The sequence below is a fragment of the Physeter macrocephalus genome, chromosome 11, assembly GCF_002837175.3.
Source record: "Physeter macrocephalus isolate SW-GA chromosome 11, ASM283717v5, whole genome shotgun sequence".
NCBI classification, from domain to species: domain Eukaryota; kingdom Metazoa; phylum Chordata; class Mammalia; order Artiodactyla; family Physeteridae; genus Physeter; species Physeter macrocephalus.
Window position 1 is genome coordinate 48,677,011 of NC_041224.1, and position 23,704 is coordinate 48,700,714.

General features: G+C 37.1%; 2 protein-coding genes across 7 annotated transcripts in view; one reads left to right on the forward strand and one right to left on the reverse strand.

Moving 5' to 3' along the window:
• Positions 1 to 22,241, reverse strand: part of CCPG1 (cell cycle progression 1) — a 38,537-nt gene extending 16,296 nt beyond the window's left edge. For 2 of the 4 annotated variants that reach the window (XM_007112074.4, XM_055087958.1), the window contains exons 1-5: positions 22,119 to 22,241; positions 6,329 to 6,397; positions 3,403 to 3,523; positions 1,607 to 1,683; positions 204 to 408 (exon numbers count right to left, since the gene is read on the reverse strand). In XM_007112074.4, coding sequence (XP_007112136.2) covers positions 204 to 408; positions 1,607 to 1,683; positions 3,403 to 3,523; positions 6,329 to 6,388 — 463 coding nt within the window. In that variant the 5' untranslated portion in view covers positions 6,389 to 6,397; positions 22,119 to 22,241. The other 2 variants (XM_055087959.1, XM_007112069.4) reach the window with 1 other exon arrangement.
• A 154-nt stretch (positions 22,242 to 22,395) lies between these two features.
• PIERCE2 (piercer of microtubule wall 2) overlaps positions 22,396 to 23,704 on the forward strand; it is a 7,130-nt gene continuing 5,821 nt past the window's right edge. Inside the window, exon 1 of one of the 3 annotated variants that reach the window (XM_007112075.2) lies at positions 22,396 to 22,674. In XM_007112075.2, the coding sequence (XP_007112137.1) occupies positions 22,657 to 22,674 (18 nt within the window). In that variant the 5' untranslated portion in view covers positions 22,396 to 22,656. The remainder of the gene's footprint in view (positions 22,675 to 23,704) is intronic. The other 2 variants (XR_003682121.1, XR_003682122.1) reach the window with 2 other exon arrangements.

The window sequence follows — 23,704 nt, forward strand, 5'->3', positions numbered from 1 at the left end:
TGGTATTTATTGGACTACTGTGCTCTAGGCCCTAGGTCTAGGAAAACACTAGATATAACAGTAGATTTCACAAAAAATTTTCATGAGTTTTACCCAAACATATTCAAAACTTGAAATTCAGGGTCAGAAAGCAAGCCATTATATAAAATGTGGTCACAAGAGTCCTAAGTCTCCTATCAGCGTATCCGTTATGTAGTTCTTACCAGTTTCTGGCTGACAAAACGTATACTGGCTGCTAGAGGAAGAGCCCATGTTAAAGTCTTCTGGACTCTGTGCTTCTTTAACAATTATTGCTTCTTCTTGATTCCCAGTTTCTTCTAACTTAGGTGGCTCAAGTGTAACAATATCAGAATCATCACTGACAGTTCCAAAATAGAGATTGTCATCAGGTAACTTTTCTTCCTCTCCCTGAAGAATCATAATTTTAGAGACAAATTCAACAATTATTTATGGGCCTTATATTTTCTAGGCAGTTCAAAGTCTATAATCTTAAGTAGTATGGTGATTGGATTTAAAATAAGTCCTGCCCAACAGGAAAGGATTACGCAATAGTAGGTTCATCCTAGGGAATTCTCTGGCGGTCCAGTGGTTAAGACTCTGCACTTTCACTGCCAGGGGCCAGGGTTCAATCCCCGGTCAGGGAACTACGATCTCACAAGCCGTGTGGCACAGCCCAAAAACAAAACCAAAAACAAATAGTAAGCTTATCTTTCAGTCTGAAAATACCATCAAACCTGTTGGCAACTCTCTCTTTCAGAATTAAATCAAACTGCTGTCTACCATTCATTCGTGGGCTGCAGAAGCTGAGAAACAAACCCACCTTTCCAACCCAATGTCCACAAAAAGGAGAGGATTTGTTTTTCACCACTTCTACGGGTTTATTTGGGCATAACTCTGTGGTCAGGGAGCCCATAAAAGACTGATTAAATTTTCCTGATAAACTTCAAAAGCTATGTAATGTAAAGATCATCCAGCTATCTACTTTTATCTGGAAGTCAAGTAAAATGCCAAAGGACAAAGTTTGTTCTCAAATTTTAAAACTAACCTTCATTTTAGATATGAACCCTTAATTTGTCAATATAATTCAAGAAAGCAACATATTTCCAAAGAAAATATTAGAGGTGAAATGAATAGATCTTTAACACATTACCAAGAAATCACTTTTCTAAATTAAAAGATAGCTCACTTAATTAGGAGTTATATGGAAGCTAACTTTAATCTTAAAACTGACCAAGGGCTTCTGTGGTGGCGCAGTGACTGAGAGTCCACCTGCCGATGCAGGGGACACGGGTTCATGCCCCAGTCTGGGAAGATCCCACATGCTGCGGAGCAGCTGGGCCCGTGAGCCATGGCCGCTGAGCCTGCGCGTCTGGAGCCTTGTGCTCCGCAACGGGAGAGGCCACACAGTGAGAGGCCTGCATAACCCCCCCCAAAAAAAAAAAACAAAAACCAAAAACTGACCAACCTGCAGAATCCCAAATTTTTCAACAAAAGGTATTTATAATTCAAATAGAAACAGAACGCACAAATAGAAATGGAAGCTTTAATTAGTATTCTCTAATAAATACTGTTTATCATATATCCATATAGTAAAACACAAGGTTACCTCAAGTGCTGACTTCATTTCCTCCAAAGCTGGATAAGTAGTTCCTCCCATTAACACTGTGCCATTCTGGCTGCTCTCTGACATAAAGCAAAGATCAATTTAATTACATTTCATCGACTTTTTTTTTTTGTCTGCACATATTATAATATAGGCAGATAAAATCTATTCCTAATTTTTAAAGTGGATTTAATGAAATGCCACATGTAATTATAACAGTCACTCTATTGTTACTAAAAAGATCTCTGTATTTCAAATATAACTATTTGAAATTGTCAGGGGATAATTTTAGGTACTGAACTGAACTCATTTAAAAATCTACTAAAAACCATAATCCCTAGGTAAACAATCTCTACATTACAATTCCAAAGTACTTAAGCCAAGGTGTTTGTAAAAACCTGTTAATATGGAAAACTGATTCTCAGATAATTGACGGCACGTTTCCTGAATTCTTAGTTTATTCATAATTCTTAAACGCACCACTGTTCTAATGACTGTCAATGCCTAGTAACACAAGAATCAAAACTATGGCTTCAAATTACAAATCTTTACAATAAAAAATAGACTATAAAAAACAAGGCCTCAAAAGAACACAGAAAAACAAGATAATGTCACCATAGCAGATGCAGATATATTTTATAAGAAGCTCTCAAAAAACAATGTACAAATTAATTTATAATGTCATATTTTTAATGAAAAAGGTTATAAAATGTTAATAGAAGCTAAAAATATTAAAACAGTATACAATAAGCATCAGGTTTTACGCATAGCAAAGTATATGCATTGTTGGTATAATGTTACCTCCAGATGAAAAGAATTATAGATGGCTTTGAATTTTTTTGCTCATCATTTGTTTTTCTATCATAAATGTGTATTTCTCATGTAATTTAACCCCTCCAAAATAACAAAGGGAAAAAACCCAAACATCACTTGTGTGTGTTATACAGCTCCTAACAGAATATTAATTTGGAGATAAGACTCCTCAACGAAGGTGGACTTGGGTCCAAGGATGCCTGAGGAAGTATGGAAATTTTTTTTTTTACATATCTAAATATATGCATTTCTTGGGAGAGACCATCCACAGCTTTCAGATTCTCAAAGAGATCTCTGACCCATGAAAGATGAGAATCACTGTTCAAATGAGAATAGCAATCAACACATAAGCTGAAAACAAGATTAACAGGTATAATCTTTTATATTTCTGGCTTTGACACATGCACTTTATTCTCCTGGCAGAGAAATGTTCTGTTTACATTTTAATGCAATTTTTAAAAGAAAATTTAAGAAGTAATTTTTAAATATGAAGATGTATTAATTATTTGGGTTTCTTAATCCTCTATATAATTAATATGGGCATCAAATCCCACAGAAGAATATATAACATCAATGCAATACAGTAGTTAAATGCCATTTACCACCTATAACCAAAGGTACTCTGAAGTGTGGTAACTGGAGAAGAGTTTAGTAAATCCTTTGTGTGAATAAATAATTTTGTATATCACTAGTCTTAATCAAGGTTAATAATATTTAGTCACTGTTTACACTAGCAGTACCAAAGAGTCATATGGAGATCCAAGTATGTACTATAGCTACAAACCAACCAACCCCCTGGGCAATTTGGTGCCACTGGGTTCTTTAGGCCTGCCCACCTAATCCACATGAAAATTCTAGTCTTTCAGTGTGACTCGATGATTTAGACTAGCCAGAAAGGCTGCCCACCTAGAAAGAAGGCAAGATTCACAATGTTGCTCGCATATCCTATTAAAAAAAAAAGAAAAATCAGACTTCTTTAAACTTACCTCCCTGCTCTAACTGCAATACTTGTAGCTCCTCTTGTGATAAAGATGAACATTCTGGGGTGAGCTCACAGCTGTCATTGGCTGCACCATGTTCAGAATTCACCATCTCTGTATCAGACCCCTAGATAAAAAGTGTTAATCAGTTATTTGTCTATCAGCTGCCCAAAGCTAGATGTGACTACATGTAGATGCTTCCATTTTTAAAAGTCCCAGATGCTGTTATACTCCAAAGGAAACAGTATCTATTCTTTTTTTTTTTTAATTTACATTTTTAAAAATTTTTGGTCGCATTGGGTCTCATTGCTGCACGTGGGCTTTCTCTAGTTGTGGCGAGCAGGGGCTACTCTTCGTTGCGGCACATGGGCTTCTCATTGTGGCAGCTTCTCTTGTTGCAGAGCACGGGTTCTAGGGGCACAGGCTTCAGTAGTTGTGGCACACAGGCTCAGTAGTTGTGGTGCACGGGCTTAGTTGCTCCACGGCATGTGGGATCCTCCCGGACCAGGAATCGAACCCGTGTCCCCTGCATTGGCAGGCGGATTCTTAACCACTGCACCACAGCGAAGTCCAGTATCTATTCCTTTTGTTCAATTTAGTATATAAAACCTACAGCAGGGGAGCCATAGGTTTAGATTCTAAAATAAGTCAGTCCTGGGACTTCCCTGGTGGCACAGTGGTTAAGAATCCACCTGCCAATGCAGGGGACACGGGTTCGAGCCCTGGTCCAGAAAGATCCAACATGCAGTGGAGCAACTAAGCCCGTACGCCACAACTACTGAGCCCGCATGCCAAAACTACTGAAGCCCGCGTGCCTAGAGCCCGTGCTCTGCAACAAGAGAAGCCGCCACAATGAGAAGCCACGCACCACAATGAAGAGTAGCCCGCACTCACAGCAACGAAAGACCCAATGCAGCCAAAAATAAATAAATTTTAAAAAAATAAATAAAATTTTTAAAAATCTTAAAAACAGTAAAATAAAAGAAGTCAGTCTAAAAGTCAAAACTCTAACTATGCTATAAGCCCAAGCGGTAAGTCTGAATCCCAGAGGATAAGTTTCTAAATTCAGCTATTTCTATTAATTTGCTTCTACTCAACACTTATGGAACTACTCTAGGCAAGGCATTTTGCTAGTGTCACAGGGTATGAAAAATTGAAATCTAAAATTCAGATTTATAGCCTATTCAGAGAAACAGCCACAAGCAAATAACTACTTATTATTGCAACATATGACTAAAAAGGTTTAAGGGCAAGGATTAAAATTAACCTATTAGATTAATGGAGTAAACTCTCCTTATAAAATTTCAGACTGTTCTTTTATTCTTCCAAGGTTTTCCTTCTTACTTTAATGTCAGACTGTCTTTTCTTTAATAAAAGTGGATCTTAACAGGGTTTTTTTCTCATCTTAATTAGCAAAATAAGTTATCCACTAATGATTCTGTCTCTCTCCAGGCCCCTCCCTCAATTTTCCTATAATTTAGTAATCCATGAAATCAAAAGGTCTGAGTTCTCCTGATATACATAACTCACAACAGCAAAAACTAAGAGACGTTATTAAAGCATTGGGTTTGAGTTGAGTCCTAAAGAGAATTCTGAGTATAAGACTTTGGGATTGCCTAAAGTGGCAGGAGAATGGTAGTAACAGACACAAGGTTTGGGTTGAATTGGGAGTCACTGGGGAGACCAGATCTGGCCTAAATCAGAATGGTAGCAATGGTAAAGGAAAAGGAAATACATGTAAGAGACATTAGCAAGGAAGAGTAGAACCTGATAACAAGATATGGAAGGAAGAAGGATAAAGGTACAAATATGATCAACTCTGTGACAAGGTATCTCTAATACAGAACGCCCAAATGACACACTTGGCTAAATGCCAGAAAAGTTTGCTATCTTGCTTCACACTGCAGACTCCCACAGCTGCCTTACTTCTATACTGTTAATTATCCTTGAAGGAGAAATTGTTACTATGAGAGTTGATCTAAGCTTTGGAGAAAACAGGTTAAAAATAGAAAAGTCACTTATTAAAAAAAAGAAGAAAAAGAAACCACATTAATTTCAACTGGTACAGCTGCTAATAAATTTTAAAACTTTCTTGCAGAAACTTTGGTTAATGTTGTTTTCTAGAAGTCATGACTAACCAATTGTCTAAATATTAAATTATCAAAGGAATTGTAAAAAATACTGTTTGAAATTTTTATTGATGAAGGAAAATAAGTGAGGCTTGAGTCTAAAAATAAACAGGAAAATTATAGATAAATCCATTAACACTTTAAATAGGTATAGTTTTTATCTTATTGCTTCTATACATCACTATTTTATGATTTTTCTGTAATTAACATATATTACCAGTATGAGAAAATAAATTATTGTTTATTATGTACTAGTTATGTAACATCATATTTCTATAATCAAATTCATTTTTTAAGAGTTCTAGCCATAGTTCTTTTTCCATCAAGTTCTGAAATGATAATATAATGTAACGTAACATAACATGGGTGGAACACATGTTCTCCATGCTCCTTGGTCTGTTTAAACGCAGGCTCTGATGTTTTCTAGTTACATAATCTTGGCCAAATTACTGAATCTCCATAAGCTTTGGTCTTCTCAACTATGAAATGAGAATGAAAACAATCTGTATCACAGAGGGTTGTTTAAAATTATGAGAACATAAGTAAAGTACAGGACCTGACCAATAATTAGCCCTCAGTAAATACCTGCCTAATGTCTCAAAGCTGAGGAAAGCAATGTCCAAGAACATGCTGGCTCGTGAAGAGTTTTCAGCAGTGAAGTGAAATGTAGGTGGGAAAAGCTATAGACAATGGAACCTTATGCTTAAATGTAAAAAACTAATGGCCTTCAAAGAACCCAGTTTACATCACTGTTAACACTGTAATATTACAAACTGCCTTATAAAAAGTATTAAGTAGCATACCTCATGATTGATGACAGTCCAACCACAAGATGAATCACTGTCACTGGAATTTTCAGACATTTTTCAGGTCTACAAATACAAAAACATATTGATATGTGGGACACATTTTAAAAAATTCTATAGGAAGTACTATATGTGACCCAAGTACAAAAAGTGGCTTACTGTCTTCCAGATGAAACTGAGACAACCCACCCATAGATTTACCAGACAGGATATGCTTGCATATCTATATGAACAAATACAACCAAACTTTATGACAAGGAGATCCTCCTGAGCCAAAACAGTCTAGACAGTCATACTGTGGAATGAAGAGGCAAGCTGGATCTGAAAGAAAATGTAGGATTTGGCCAGGCAGAAACAAAGGTAAACGAGAACAATCTGACTCTGAGGAAGTCAACTGTTGAGGAAATGACAAATGGGGAACAGTCAGCCAGAGTAAAAGCCTATGTTTTCAATGAACAGTACGGTGTGAAAATCATGGCTGAAGAAATCAAGTGGGGGAAAGAGAAGAGTTCCAAGGCCCAGCAAAATGAAATCTACTGTTGTCAACATGAAGCAATGAATATTTTCAAGCAGGGAAGGAATGTGATCAAATGGTTTTTAGGAAAATAACCATGTTGGTAACACTTCAGTTACATTAAAACAGGGGAAGAAAAAGACCAGAAGTTGGTTAGAAACTTGTGGCCATTGGCAATAACCTAGATAGACTCAAGTCCTAAACCAGCACACATTGGTCACTCTACCTAGTTTGTTCTACCCTTTCTATCTGAAACTCCTATTTAAACTTCAAAATTAAGCTCATTAAAGTAAATGGTATCTTGCTGACTTTGTTCTATACATATGTCTTATAAATGCTTCAATTATTGCACATATACTGAGAACCCATTATATCCAAGTTGATGGTTAGCGTTCTAACAGAACTCTACTGCAGACAATTTAATATGGAACCAGTGCACAAATGAAAACAGGGCAAAAAATATAGATGTGGACCGTCCATTAGTGATTCTGGAAACTCTCGTAAATTAATATTTTAAAAAGAGAAGATACAGAGAGGTGGCTGGTCACTGATAGTACAAAATAAGCATGTTTTCAGACAAATTATTCAAAATCTAAAATAAGACATAAAGACGATTGTGTGACTTTTAATGTCACTCGAGACAGAACATTTTAAAATAAGTTCACCTGAGGTCATTTGATTGTTTGATTTCCCATTTACAACTAATTAGGGCCCAGGCAGTTTCTAAATTTAAAGGTAAATTTGAAAAAAAAAAAACCTATTACAGTGAAATGCACTTTTTCTGTCCAGTAGAGAATACTATCCCAAAGGCTAGGCCTAAATACTCTCCCTACAGCATATTAACCAATTTTATATCTTAGCAATTTTATTTCACCATTCCTTATTAAACTGACTACATAAAGCCCAATTTCTCAATGAACCAGTTTTCATGAGTTAAAAACTTTGATGTTACTATTTGTATTTGAATTATTTTATAACAATTTCAAAGTTGTGGGTTAACATATTAGACAGCACAAAGACTGAGCAGTTAACTTTGCAGGAAGAAAGGAAAATGGTCAAAGCAGGCTTTATAAATGAGGTTGTAATGTTTTTAGACATGCTGGACAGCATGCTTTTTAACTGAATTAGTTGCCAAAATTTTAAAATTGAGAGCTATCACAAAAAAATAAAGTTCTGGTTCCTTATCCCCATAAAAAAAAAAAATATGATGACACTGGAAGGATTTCCCAAGAGATAATGGGAAAAGCACTACAAAAATAAAGGCAGAAAAAATTAAAGAATATGAAACTTCTAAGAAATGCAATTAATTTAGCATGAGTGAAGTATTAAAAGAAGACATCTGAAAATCAGAATCTTTCAAAGAGCACATATTAAAATGGGGAAACAACTAAAGGGCACTAGACCTGTGGGATACAAAGAATCAATGCAATATTCCATGAAAAAGATGAGCACCTAAATTTAACCAGTATTGATGAGGGGGAGAGGGTAAATAGGATGGGGAGGGGTTAGGAAAGATTTGAGAAGACAAGACACGAAAGATTTTTAAAGGACTGAATAACCAAGAAGAATAACAAAGAATAGAAAAGAGAAAGTGTAGTATATTTTGGTTTAAGTGACTTGGTATTTGGAAAAACCATTCTATATGGAACAAGTAGGTAGGGCTTTACGATTAAGAAAATTGGCCTAGGACTTCCCTGGTGGCACAGTGGTCAAGAATCCACCTGCCAGCGCAGGGGACATGGGTTCGAGGCCTGGTCCAGGAAGATCCCACATGCCACAGAGCAACTAAGCCTGTGCGCCACAACTACTGAGCCTGCACTCTAGAGCCCGCGAGCCACAACTACTGAGCCCCGCGAGCCTAGAGCCCATGTGCCGCAGCAAGAGAAGCCACCACAGTGAGAAGCCCACACACCGCAATGAAGAGTAGCCCCCACTCACTGCAACCAGAGAAGGCCGGCGCGCAGCAACAAGACCCAACGCAGTCAAAAATTAATTAATTTTTTTTTAAAAAAAGGAAAATTGGCCTAAAAAAAAGCAATCATTCTTCACCATGTGAAAGCTCCTCTTCCCTTTGCAAACCCCCAGTTCCTAACCTCCTCTAGCAGCCCACATTCTCACTGCTGCTCCATCTCACCTCCAGACTCCTGGGATACAAGACCTGATCAGGGATATTTAATGTGTACATATCTCCTGCCCTTATCTAGGTAATTTCCATTTAAACAGTTCATTTAAATAGATAGCCCCAGCTTTTGTTTTCCAATCAAGAACTCTAATTGCTCTGGAGATAAACAAAGACAAGATTTCAAAAGAAAGTTACATACATTGCTAAACTGGGACTTTATCATATTTGAATTTCTCAAATCAAGGAGCCCACTTTAATTGGATCCCAGTTTAATTCTTTGTTTACCTGCCCTGGAGGAAGAACAGGCTACACATCTAGCCCAAATGAGGAAAAAAAGATTCCCCTACTGGCTATAACACGACAGTAAGAGTTTGGTAAGCAAAATTCACGGCCCTACTAGAAAACCCTCTTAATTCAGGTGTTTTCAAAAAGTTGGGTGCACTGAAATTAAATCAAAATTTTAAAAAGTAAATTTCTGAGCCCCATCCTAGACACATTGACTCTGAAAGCTGCCTCTGTATTTGAACTTCCCCACTATAGCCAGTTATCTTCCTAAAATGGTAATATTTTGTCATTCCTTAAAAATGTTAAGATTTTCATACTGTCTTCAGGATAATGCCCACAGGCCTTAAATATCAAGTGTTTTGTCTCTCTCCCTCCATCCCCTCCCTCTCCCCTCCACCTTTTCAATTCCGCTAAAAAGCTTAGCTTTCTCTTAATTCAGGGGCTTTGCATATTCTGATCTCAGTTCCTCACCTCCTTACTTCTACCCAAACTCCTGTGCCCACTCTTCTATCTCAGCTAATGCATCACTTTGTGAACCATTCCCTGACCCCATCCCCAAAGACTAGTATATTCCCTAATCTACCACTTAAAATACAATATTGTGCTGTAATTGCTTGTTTACTTGACTGGTAACACATATTAAGCACTCAATAAAGAAAAAAGGTAAACATTTCTGGGTGATGATGCAGTTAGTGACACACTTCTAAACTGTTCCTCAAGGAACTCAAAATTCTGGAGGAATCCATGAGGTTCCTCTCCCCATTATTTTGAGCAAAGGTAAATGCAAAAACCTCTTCCATTTTGAGGGCTTTACTAATAATAACTTAGAAATAAGCAGAGTTTATGGGAAAGTTACAAAGGCATAAAAATCATACAAAGTTATAAAGCTAAGGGTACTTTATGAAGATGATAAACTTGAAGCCCTTTTCTAGACTCAGGCTTTGTTTTATTCCTTGGGGTAGCTTCCTTACCCCAATCTCCAGTCATATATTTCCCTATTGCTTTTTGGATGATCACTAGTAGGTTTCTCAGGCCTTTCAAATAAAGTATCTACAAAACTAAGATCATCTTCCTGCTGCTCTTCCTGTTTCTATCATCTCAGAGAATAGCATTAGCTAAAAATAATCTGGCTGCAAGCAAAAGCCACCAAACATGCAGTCAAAAATCCTAGATTTAGGATAACTACATTTGGGATAACTTAAAACTTGCCTTGACCCAAAAATCCAATCAGGTCTAAATCCTTATCCACTTCCTATCCCAACTTCATCATTTCCCACTTCTATTACAGTGACAGCTCTCTAACAGATCTCTGCCTGCAGTTTCAAATTCCCCTCCAGTCACTCCTTCCCAATGCTGTCCCTACTCTGTTTATCCTAACACATAAATCTAATCACTTAATCAATCATTTAAAATTGGTCTCCAGTGCCTTCAAGATAAACTCCAAAATCCTATAATAATAGCCTCTAGAACAGAGACAAATCATTTAAATTGATTCTCACTTCCTAAGAAATCCTATGGAACATTTCTTCAAAACATGTAAGATTTTATTCATAGAACTCTATGGAAGAGAATTTGACACTAAGCATTACAAACATATGGTTTCCACATAGAATATATAGCACATATTAGTCATATTAGGATGTAAATTTATTACATGGATGTTCATATCTCATTTATGAAGTTACTTAAGGTTGCAGGACTATACTACACTAGTATAATCACACTCTCCAGCAGATGGGCCTACAGTTAGTACCATTTTTAATTCACTCCTTTATCCATCTGTTCATTCAATATTTATTGAGTTCTTAACACATGCAAGATACTGAAAATATACCAATGTACAAAACAAATAAGAGTCTTGCCATCCTGGAGCTTAAATTCTATCAGTAATTGACTAGGTTGAACTTCATCTGAGCCCTGTGCTCCAGGAAAGCAAGGAAGGTTGAGAAACTTCCCCATCCTGTTTTGTGTTCTGACAGAAAGCTAACTGCAAAGGACCAACCTGCCCTCAAAAAATCCCAGGTAAGACTCACTTCCATCCATCCTGAGTCTCTTGTTTACTTGCCTCTATAAAACTCCTCGGTTCATTAATGAGATATTCCTATTGCAATAGTCTGAATTAAATTCATCTCAATTTTCTGGGACTTCCCTGGCGGTCCAGTGGTTAAGACTCCATGCTTCCATGTAGGGGGCATGGGTTCGATCCCTGGTTGGGGAACTAAGATCCCACATGCTACACGGCGTGGCCAAAGGAAAAAAAAAAAATCATCTCAATTTTCCTAAGCACTTCATCTTTCACACTGGAGTCATCCAATAAACAACATTACCTAGTAGAATACACAGTGTATTTGATGGTATATTTCCTACTACAGAGAAAGCGTGGGAAAAGAGAATAGAAAATGCTGGGTTGGAGAGGCTTAATTTCAAAAAGGATGATCAGCAAAAGCTTCCTTAAGAAGGTATATTTGAGCAAAGACTTGAATGAGTGAGTGAGTGAATCATCATGCAGTTAACTGGGTAAAGAGTGTTTCAGACCAAAGGAACAGTAGGTACAAAGTTGGAACCAAGCCCATATCTATGAGAAACAGCAAGGAGGCCTGTGTGGTTGGAGAGGAGTGGGCTACAGGAAAGTGGGAAGAGATGAGGACAGAGAGATAATGGAGTGGGAGACAAATGATGTAGGGCCTTACAGATCCTAAGACTTTTTACTCTGAGTGAAACTAAAAGTCACAGAAGAATTTTGAGGAAAGGAATAGAAAGATCACACCGGCTGCCCTACTGAGACAGCCTGTGAAGGGGCAGAGGCAGAAGCAGGAAGACCGTTTGCAAAGCTACCACAGTAATCCAGGTGACATGATGGTGCTTTGGACCAGGGTGGTAACAAAGACAGTAAGAAGTGGGCAAATTATACATATATTTTGAAGGTATAACCAACTGGGCTTCCTGATGTACTGAATACGAGGTATGAGGGATGACCCCTGTCCTAAGTAAATACAAGAATGGAATGGCCACTAAGACTGGAAGACTTCAAAAGCAGCAGGTTATGAAAGGAAAATTGGTAAACTCGTCGGGGACATATTATATTTGAGACAGCTATTATCACATCCAAGTTGAAACGTCAAGTAGGCAGCTGGAGATTGAATTTAGCGGAGAGATACAGACCAAAGATGTAATTTTAAAACACTTTAGGTGGCAGTTGTCAAAACTAATAACAGAGCAACAATATTAATTTTACCCCATAAAATACAACTGGAGTGAATATTACCTGATATGATGGTGCCCCTCATCATTCCTGAGTAGCTACATTTTACTATGGAAAAGGTACGGTTTCCATTACTGTATCTTCTAGAATTAGACATGATGGAGAAGAATGGGGGCATTATTCTCCCACACGTCTACAATTCCGATGTAAGCCAACCAATGGACTGTGACCAAAGGTCCCAAAAATGCTGCCGTACTGTAAATGTGATCAAAGATGAGTCAGTCAGTCTAGACAGCTTTCAAGAACCTATTTCTATCATGCTTTTCAGAGGTTCTGGAACTTTCATCTCCCCAAGAGGATATGAAAATGCCTGCTTTAAACCAGACTGTTGGATAAAGGAAAGAAGACCCAAGATCCCAACTAATAAAAACTTTTTAAATGTCCCTCCCTTATATTCTATTTTTTGTCCAATAACAACCCTACAGAAATAAACAAGCAGAAGATGTAGTTAAGTTAGTTGGTGGCAAGTACTGTGGAGAAAAATAAAGCAAAAAGGGGGAAAACTGAATGCAGGGAGTAGGGGGTGGAGATCAGAATTTTAAATAAGGTTGTTAGGGAAGACCTCCCACCAACATACAAAGGTACCTATTTCTCCACAACCTCACCAAAAAAGTAACAACCATCTTTAATTTCTGATCATGTCATGAGCAAAAAAAAAGTAAATCTCCTATTTCAATCTGCATTTCCCAGATGACTCAGTAGAGCTGTGCATCTTTTCCTGTTTATTGGCTCTCTTTATTTCATTTCCCATGAATTATCTAATATTCGCATGTTCACTTTCCTATTGGGCTGTCTCTGTTGATTTCAGAAGTTCTTCATAAACTGGGTCACGAATGAATTCACTGCTAAACCTACTGCAAATATTTTTTTCTAGCATGCTTCAATTTAAAAAAATATCTTCTATCATAGATGTCTTTAAATTTTATGCAGTCAAATGTTGAGGATGGAGAATAAGGTGTTTTCTACAGCCTATATTTTACACCTTGCTTTAGAAAGTCTTCCTACTCTCAAGATTGTAAATTTTTCTCCTATATTTTCTACTAATACTTTTTCAGAGTTTTGGCTTTTACAATTTAGCTATTTAATCTGTGAATCTGGGTTTTCTCCCTTTTAGTGTGAGGTAGAAATTATGTCAATTATTAAATATTCCATATTTTTTCTATGATTTAAAATGCCACTCGCTTTCACATGAAGTCCCATACATTTATGAATCTGTCACATAAAGTCCCATACATTTATGAATCAGTTTCTGTAGTCTCCATTTCTGTTCCAATGATCTATATTCCAGCACCAAAACAAGGCTGTTTTAATTACAATGGTACTCACCACTTTTTACAGTGCTATTTTGCAACTCTTCGCTTGGTCCCTCCCTAAACACACACAACCACCCTGAACATTTACATACAGGCAACAATGAAACTGACTGCAGGTTACATGCAATACTTATTCCAAATGCTAGAATTTTTTTTTTAAACTTCCTGTGCAAAAGTCTCCCCATGACCTTGAGAATAAGTATTCTGTACAATAAAGTCAAACTTCTTAAGGGGACATCCAAATGCTTCCACTACCTGGCTCTAGCCTAGCTTGCAATCGATTAGTTCTCTCCTCCAGAGCTATTTCATCTGATCAAAGTAATCTACTTGCTACAAGTAGAGGAGCACAGCCCTACCGCCACGTCTTCACTTACTCAAGTCACACTTCCTGGAATGCTTTCCTCCTTTCCTTTCTTCTGATTTCCATCTTTAAGGCTCAGTCTCCTCCATGAAGTTTTCCTTCATGTTTCTGACACACTGATCTCTCCTTCCCCTGAATGTACAGCATTTATTTCTCAGCATAACTTCTGTACTTCTTAGCACAGCTTGCCTAATAGCAGCTTCTATTACTTTTATCCATGAGTTACTTTACTAGTTAGTGTTAAGTTCAAAGCTTCTGATAAGGAGTTCCAATTTAATTTTCAATGTCTTTATAACAGCAAAAAAATTTTAACTGCTCTCTACTAGTCAGAAGTCATACAATACATAAATAATCTCTCATCTTTAATTGCTTAATATTCTATTTTATCTATAGAAAAGGACATACAAGCATTTTTACTCAGATCAGGAATTAAAGGATCAGAAATAGCAATGAGCTACAGGTCTAATTTCAGGTCTAGCCCCACCCCCTAAGCTTACCTCTTTTAAATGTACCACAATTATGAATTTTTTTTATTCCTGCCTATTTTCAAAAGGGAGCTAGGGCCACTAAAATCACTAAGCACCACAATGAAGGGGTTGAAACAGAAAAGCTTAAGAAATTCTAAGATCTTCTGTCTAAGTAAGAATCTAAAACTGTTACTGTCACTTTGCTTTATGGTAATTTGGCACAAATTTACACAAATTAAAAGTACTGTGACAAACACTTCTGGAGTAAATGGTGAGAACTGTATCTCTTTGGGGAATTAAAGGGTCTTCAATCCTGTTCATTGTGGTGGGGAAAGAACCTTTCACTGTGTTGCTTTCTTTTTTCCAAACAGTCTCATCTTAAGTGAAGGCTCAGCTTATACTTTTTTTTTTCATCTACAATGTCAACCTTATTTCAGTCCCCAAACTCTGGCAATAAATAAGCCTAGCCTAGGAGTGCCTAGTACCCACAAGGCCTTTGTGCTGTGGGGAAAAAAAAAAAAAAAGACTACCCTAGGGAAGTTGATTCCACGGAAAAGACTACCCTAGGGAAGTTGATTCCACGGCTTATTGGCTAGAATGGTCAGGTAAACTCTTTATTTGAAAAAGAGTAAGTTTTTCACCAAGCCCAGGCCAAACTAAATTGCTTCCAAACAGCATCAGGAGACAAATGATCTGACAGACAATTCTGAATATGGAACTAAAGTGCTGGCTGCTATTCTGGATGCTCAAAACAGCAGAGCCTTTCCTATGGTTGCTGTGAAAGGTAGAGAATGAAAGAGATGCAAAAGATAAGAGCCACTTTCACATAAAACACTTCTAAATTTAAAAAGACAGTAAATTTCATTGTTCTTCCCCTCTTACCTCCCAAAGGGGGAAAAAATCAGTTTTTTGACAAAGTGCATCACTCAGGAATCATAATCTCCATTAAACATCATAAATGTGGTGTTGCAAAAGACTTTCAGATTCATGTCATCTCTCATGTTTGCCTTGTGAAAGTTCGGCATTATTAAGATAAGGCGTCATAAAACCTTAAGACCACCTGGTAAAAATACAGCCCAGATATTTAAACATATAAAATAAAACCACACACACACACAAAAAGACTCAAACAAAACAGAAAAGTTTTACAATCCTGGGGTAAAGATTACCTTTTTTCTAAGCTTTACACAAAACCTAGAAATTGTAAAGGAAAAGCTTTTTATTATATAAAAATCATAAACTTGTTTGCCAAAAGTCATAAAAGTAAGAATGATATACTGAGAATACCTGTGACATATATTACAGAGTTTTCAAAACATTTAAAGTACACCAATAAATGAGTAAGAAAAAGGTTAAAACACTGAATAGAAAATGTATCAAGGAATATGAGTAAGCAATTTATAGAAGATATTAAAATGGCTTATAAGGAAAAAAATGCTCAACCTTACTACGAAAGATACATAAAGAGAAGCAAGATTATTTTAATGCCTCAACGATCAACGAAGATTAAACAGGTTAATAGGTTAGATACAGAAAAATAGGCACTGTAAACAGTAAAAATGCATAGTTATTATCATTTGAGTAATTTTGTAATAACAAAATTTTACAGGCAGATACCCTGTGACCTACCATGTCTATTTCATTTCCTATCCACCTCATTTCTAGGAATTTATCTGGTAGAAATACTCACATGAATATGAAAATACATATACATGTGTGTAAGAATGGTTGAATTTTTATAGTACAAAATTAGAAAGTGAAATGTCTATCAAGAGTGAGTTTATTAAAATTAAAATGTATAATATCTATTATTAATGCGGCCATTAAAAATTTAAAATAGATCAATATGTCCTGACATGGAAAGATATCAATAATATAGTCTGTGAAAAAAGCAAGTCAGAAAATGATATGTATAATAAACCCTACTGATATTAATTTATATGCATTAGTCTAATTAAAATTTTAAACAGTATCTTTCAAATCTAAAAAAACTAAAATTACATGTATTATGTCTGCTAAATTTCAGTGAGCTATTTATTACCTTCACAATCAGCAGGAAAAAAATATATATTTTTTTAAATGAGAAGACAAACCCAATATTAAGTAAATGAATGACTGACACAAATCCAATCATCTTCTGGATGACCAGTCTCTTCAGAACAAATTAAAGGACTAAAGGGAATCATATTAAAACGTTTATATCTGAGGTATCAGAAGTTTACTGGAGAAAACTGATGCTAGAGAAAAGAGAGCATAACCCAGGGATTTGAAGAGTCCACAGTGTAGTACTTACGGCATCAAGATGTGGGTCCAATGGCTGTCCTGCCTCTTGGTTATATGCATCTTCTAAGTGGATTCAAAGATAACCTCTCCATAGCAAACAGGCTTTCCTAGTTTTAATGGAGTGGAATTTCACTTAAACACTGATATCTATCACTAAAGATAGGTATCCGGAAAAAAATCTCCAATAGTAGTAATTTCACTTTATCCATGACCAGAAAGAGGCAGCAATACTGTTACATACAGTAAATAAACTTTTTGATTTAGAAAACAAATTCTGCAAGAAGTGAGTCAATACACAATTTCTTCACAAGATTTCTTTTATGATGTAACATCCTTCAAATTGGGATACAAAAGCAACTACTGCCATATTTGAAGATAAAAGTATCCCTTTTTGCCTCCATCTAAAAGAAGCTACACCTTTGATTAAAAGTTTGAAACAAAGTAGTGAACCATATGAATTCAAAATGCTGGAGGGAAATTAAGATACCTGTTAATATGGAAATAGCCTTTTCACCAGGTGTTCCCATTCTGAAAAGAATTCTGACTTTCCAGGATTGTTACATCTTAATTTTGGAAAAGCCTGAAAGAGCCAGTAGTAAATCTAGAAGCTTAACTAGGTGCCATACGGCCCTCACTTGGGCACTGCCAGCCCCTGTTGGCTCCTCTTCCCCTTTCAGAGATAAGTAAAACTACTGAGATCTAGCTTGATGTTTTTTTTCTTCTACTCTCAAAAAAATTTTTTTAATGATTTTACTTGTTAAAATATATGTATTCATCATATATCTATATTTTTTGTTTATCTTAAACATACTTTCCACAAAAGGATAATTTGTCCTAATTATTTTTTTACAACTCTCTTCTACTTTTCATTTGGGAAAAAAGCCAGAGAGATGGAAAACAAAGGGATTTTATATATTTTTATTCTGCTTTCCATTTTTTAAAGTACATAATAGACAATTAAGTACACATCCATTGCTACTTTCTAGTAATATTACATAAAATGTTAGTAAAGATGTTATTTGAGTTATCAACTGATCAAATATAGAAGCAGTCATTACCACCCATGATACATTATGTTTCTTTGCCTTTTACTTTCGCTTATATTTGCTCTCATAAAGTCCTCAGAATTGATTTGTAAGTTTCTAAAAGACTTTTTTTACTTGAATGTTCTATATGTCAACCCAACTTGAAGTTAATCTCAAGGGGCAGATGCTGTATGTAATACAGATAGGGTTGACTTCCCCAGAAGGAGTGTCTAAGCTCTAAACTATCTCTTTCCCTGAAAGACAAATGCTTACGCATGTAATGTATCTCTGGGAGGACCTGGAATTTGACATTCAGTGTAGACTCACTGTTCATGAAATCAACTTAAAGTACCATTTTAGAACATTAAAAACAACATCCACTTCCTACTGTTAAGTTACACTGATGATCTTCCTTATACTTTAGATGTGCAATTAAAACAAATCAAAACCAAAATTAAAGGCCGAACCATAAAAGCACACTGCAATTTCACAACATTTAATGCAGCACAGTACAAAGTCACAGTCAGGAAAGGGGCCAGGTTCCCTTCAACCTAGTAAAAGACAAAAAAGCACTATCAAAAAAATCAAATGAAGATCCCATTCGACTTTTTTCCATCAAGCTTCTCAGTCCAAAAGTATATATCACATTAAGTCATCACACTTCAAATGTATAATATGCTTTATGTAAATGTTACTTACGCAGGCCAATAATACTTTGCATGGGTAGATCACTCTGCCGCTTACAAAGTGATACGATTTTTTATATTTGAGTTGATCTTCACACATACCCCATGAAGTATGGCAATGACTGTTACTTATAATGTACAAATGGAAACAATAGAAGCTCATAAGTTAAATTATTTGTCAACATCATTAAACGTCCTGACTCCCAATCCAATTCTTTTTTCACATTTCATCATGCTGGCAACATGAACCAGAAATAAGGTTTTAGGAAAGTGCTTTATGGACAAATACTGAAGAAAAATTAGATTTCTGACTTCCTGCTAATACTAATACTTCCTTGCTAATACTTCCTTCAGAAAACTCTATAAGCCCTTAAGCAGGTTTCCACACCTTAAACACCCCTTGGAAAAAAAATCCTCTAAATCTATCAGTTAGTTGCAATCCTCCCCATATTACAGAGTTAAATTTCACCTTAGAACTCAAACTGAGATTTTTATTTTCAAGTTTATCTGGTGCAATACATCGAACATGACCTTTTAAACCAACTCATTTTTTTTTAGCTGTTTTAATTTAGTCAAAACTGCAGAACTGCCAGACAAACATGGTAAGATATCACTTATATGTGGAACATAAACAATACAACAAACTAGTGAATATAACAAAAAAAGAAGCAGACTTACAGATATAGAGAACAAACTAGTGGTTGGGGGGCCCGATACAGGGTACGGGAGTGGGAGGCACAAACTACTGGGTGTGAGACAGGTTCAAGGATATATTGTACAACATGGAAAACAGAGCCAATACTTTGTAATAATTGTAAATGGAAAGTAACCTTTAAAAACTGTATAACAAATTTTTACAAATTTAAAAACAAAACAAAAACTGCACAACTCCCAGGAAGAAAATTCTTGAAAATGTAAGTTATCACCTACAATATGGCAACTTCCTCATCTTAACCACTCAGAAACACAAAAACAATTCAGCCTCTAGTAGTTCTGCATTGTTAGATGAGTCTGCATTTTCTGTTTTAAAATACCCTGGGCTTAACAGGCCTTGCACTGTGTCCATATTCTTTACATGTCAGAAACTACTACTTCTAAGATCTCAGTTCAAACTCACCTAATTTTTTAAATATTTAACTTAGATAAAATACAATTACACAACCTAGACAATACTGTGGAACCAGTTAGTAAATCAGACATGTTAAGTAATTATGAATGTTTCTCATGCCCTGTAAATGAACCCAAATTTTTAGTGAGATATTGAGCCAACAAAGGGCACAAAATACACAAAATAAAACAATAGAAAATATTGAAAAGAAACTGAAATTTGGTGAGAGAAGCAATGCTCCAAAGAAAAGAACCTAAGAAAACAAAGTATGACTTCTACAGCTTAAAAAACAAAAAAGCAAAAAAATAAAAACTAAGCTTCAGAATGGCTATTTTATTGAGTTAATGGACACTTGGAATTGAGGTAAACCCCATTTTTTCAAGACTGATAACTGCAAAAATACACAGACTATTCCTATCAAAGAACAATGTGGCCCTTTCTTTATGACAGAAAACAAAATGTGGGCTAAATATGCTACTTACCCAACCATACCCAACATATCCATAATAGAAAATGAAACAAAAACATAATACAAAATATCAGGCATATAAAACATAGTATTGATACTTAAAATGACTTGATGAAAACAAGCTTAAAGCCCCCATTTTATAATAATGTTTAACTTCTTTATTTCCACTGGCAAATGTTTACAAATAATAAATGAAAAATCCTGCTACATCCCAGATCTTTTCAGATTAAGATGCCCATGCTTTATCACCTTAAGTATAGTAATAATCAAGACTGCACTCCCTTAATTTAAGAAAAGTAAGTAATTTTGTCTTGATTTTACTGTACAAAATGAAAAGAAAACAGATCAAAATAAGACGAGATGTACAAATAAGAATTACTGTCATATTTTTTTGTTTCCTTTCCAGTCCAACCAATGCATTTCTTGTCACTTCTCAACAACTAACTTATATACATTTAAACTTGTTATTCACAGAGTCTGTGGATGCAGTAACAGGGGCTCTGCCTATGTTGTTTGTAGTTGTTATTTGCTTTTTAAAATTAATGTTTAAAGAGTCTATATAACTGGAATTGCTGCACCTGTGTCCTTTTTTTTAAATTAAGGTTTTTTCCTATAGAAAATTTGGAAAATACCAAAAAGTATAAAGAAAAAAATAATTTGTAGTTTCACCATCTAATCACTTTTATAACTATTACACTCCTTTGAGTCTTATTTCTAATAGACATCGAATCACTTCTAGTTCTATGGTTTAGTTAACAAAATTAGTATTACACTACTTTCTAACCTACTTTCATTTAAAAACTAGTATTTCCCACACCCTCAAATATTATTTGAGAGCGATTTTTAATAGCTTATTTAATTAGAATCCCATCCTTAGGTTTGGGTAAAGGATTAGAAATTATTTATTAAAATAATACCCTCACTTTCTCCCTTCCCTTCCCCTTTATGACCATAGCTCAGGGAAGTATAGTAAACCATTTACCCTAGCGTCCAAGGTGTGATAAATACACGCCTGAGAAAGGTGGGGCCTAATAAGATTCAAACGTTAAGCCAAAGACACGATGCGCTAATAATGACATTTCAAGTACCGTCCAGTAGATGTGACCTTATTTGAGGAGGCATATCTCCTAAAATTCGCAGTACTAAAATAATTACCTATTCTAGCTACAAGAAGGCTCCACTCTATTTTTTAATAAAGCCAGACTGAGACAGTGCAAATTTCACCCACTCAACAAAGTACCTAATTGGCTGAGTTCGTTAAAACTGGCGCTCCCAAAGGCAAAAAGTTGATTCGTTAAACAAAGATAAACAGTAACGCGTACAAGGCACGGTGTGACCGGCTGCTACGGAGGGCTTATCGATTAGGAAGGGAACCGGTGGAGGGGGAAAAGGATAGACAGGGAGATTTGATCCTTATCAGCCAGGCTCACAAGCAGAAATCTCAAACACATTATTTAATCTTTCTCTTCCTGTCATCACGGGGCTCAAACGTCACCAAAAGAGACCGGCTGGCTGAAAACCCAGCGGGGTGACGCACATAACATCTTACCATATGGATTCTCATCAATCAGGACCGAGGAGAGCCTTAAGCCAGCCCAGCGGAGGAAGGCGGGTGCGTCCCCTGGGCTGTCGGCTCCCCCACACTCCCGGCACACCGCTCACGTCTGCAACGCAGGGAAGCGAGGCTGCAGGACCACCGGACCGGCTCCGCCACGGGGGATGCAGACTCGCCTTCCGAGGAGACCACCCAGGCGGCAGCAAACACTGAGCGCCTAAGGTCAAGCCCCCCTTCAGCGGAAACCCCGCGACCGCCTCCGCCAGGCGGCTGAGCCAGGACCCCGACAGTCGGCCCGGACTCCCCTCCTGGGGTCCAAACTCGCCCAGGGCCGTACCTGAAGGGGCAGCGCCACCTCCGCCCGACGGCGTTAGCTGTCGCGGTGGCGGCGGTCCACAGCTCCGAGAGCAGTGACGCCTCTCATAAAAACAACAACCTGCTCGCAAGCGACCGCAGCCGAGAGGCGGAGGGCGGCGGGGCGCCGCGGCGCATGCCGGGACTCGTAGTCCCGCCCGCGCCTTATACCGGGGTGGGGCGGAGGGAAGAACTACGACTCCCGAAGAGGAGCTCAGCCCGCCGCCGGCAGGCTGCAGGAAGCTGGGCCCCGCGGCCGTGATCCTCACAACATCCGGGCTCCGGCACTGCAGAGGGGCCGCGGCCGGTTACTGTGGAGACGGCCTGCTACATCCCCTCCGAAGGATTCCACCCTGGAGGACGGCTCCCGGGATTAGGCCGATTAGTTTACACGAATCCATCCAGCCGACGGTTCGCCTTCTCTTTGCTGTTTTAATTGGTGTAGTAAAAGTCGCGCTCGCTGGCCTTGCCATCCGCTGCAGGAAAAGACTGCGTTTGCCGAACAAAATAAGATATCGAGAATGACCGAGTGCGACTGGGTGGGTTTGGGCAGAGGGCTGGATGTTTTTGACTCTCGGTACTCTTTACTATAAATTTGGGGCACCCCACCCTCCCAAAGAAAACCACCGTTGTAGGCACCGTTGTAGGCAACCACTGGGTTACACAGATGAAACATGCGTTGCATTAAGCCAGAATTGCCTCTGAAGGTTATAAAGATGATTGGGGGTGGTATGCAACTCATGCCGCATTGCAGAATGCCGTGATGGTTTTGAACAAGAAAAACGTACCTTGTTAATTTGACATCTGTTTACATTGTGTCTTGTTCAAAAAAGGATATGAGGGGGAAAAAGGATATGGTGCATTTATACTCACTGTTGATGGAAACAGTAGAAAGTTAAGGTTTAATTCTCTGTCACCTAACTGTGGCCATAAAAAGATAAATTAAGAAAAACATGAACAAGGAGGATGGTGGGCCTGAGGAGAAACAAAAGGGTGCCTCAAAATTAGACCTACAGGGTTTTTTTGCTTTTGGTGTTACTGTAGTTAACATCAACTGTGACACAAAACCAAAAAAAAAAAAAAAAAAAAATTTTTAATTTTATAATTACACCTTCTATAATGGGCATTTTTATTATTTCAGTAGCTTGTTATTTATCTTTATAAAAATGTGTGTGTGTGTTTATAACAAAAGACTTGGAAAAGTCAAAGTGGCCTGGTTTTCTCTAATTCTAGGAGAGCCTGAAAATTAAATTAGTAAGAAAGCTAATACCATCTATTTGTAGATTTTCATTCTTTTCAAGGCACTTGCACAGTCTAATTTTAGACTTAATCGATTTTAAAAGATTCATTTATAATTTTCATTAACCTTCTTCTTCAGTAACAGTTGCTGACCCAATGTATAACCTAAAAGAGAATTTAATCTTTTTATTATTCTTTATATTAGGCTGTTTTGTTTTTGATTGTATCTGTTTTGAACTCTACATTTTTTTTTTTTTTTTTTTTTTTTTTGCGGTACGCGGGCCTCTCACTGCTGTGGCCTCTCCCGTCGCGGAGCACAGGCTCCGGACG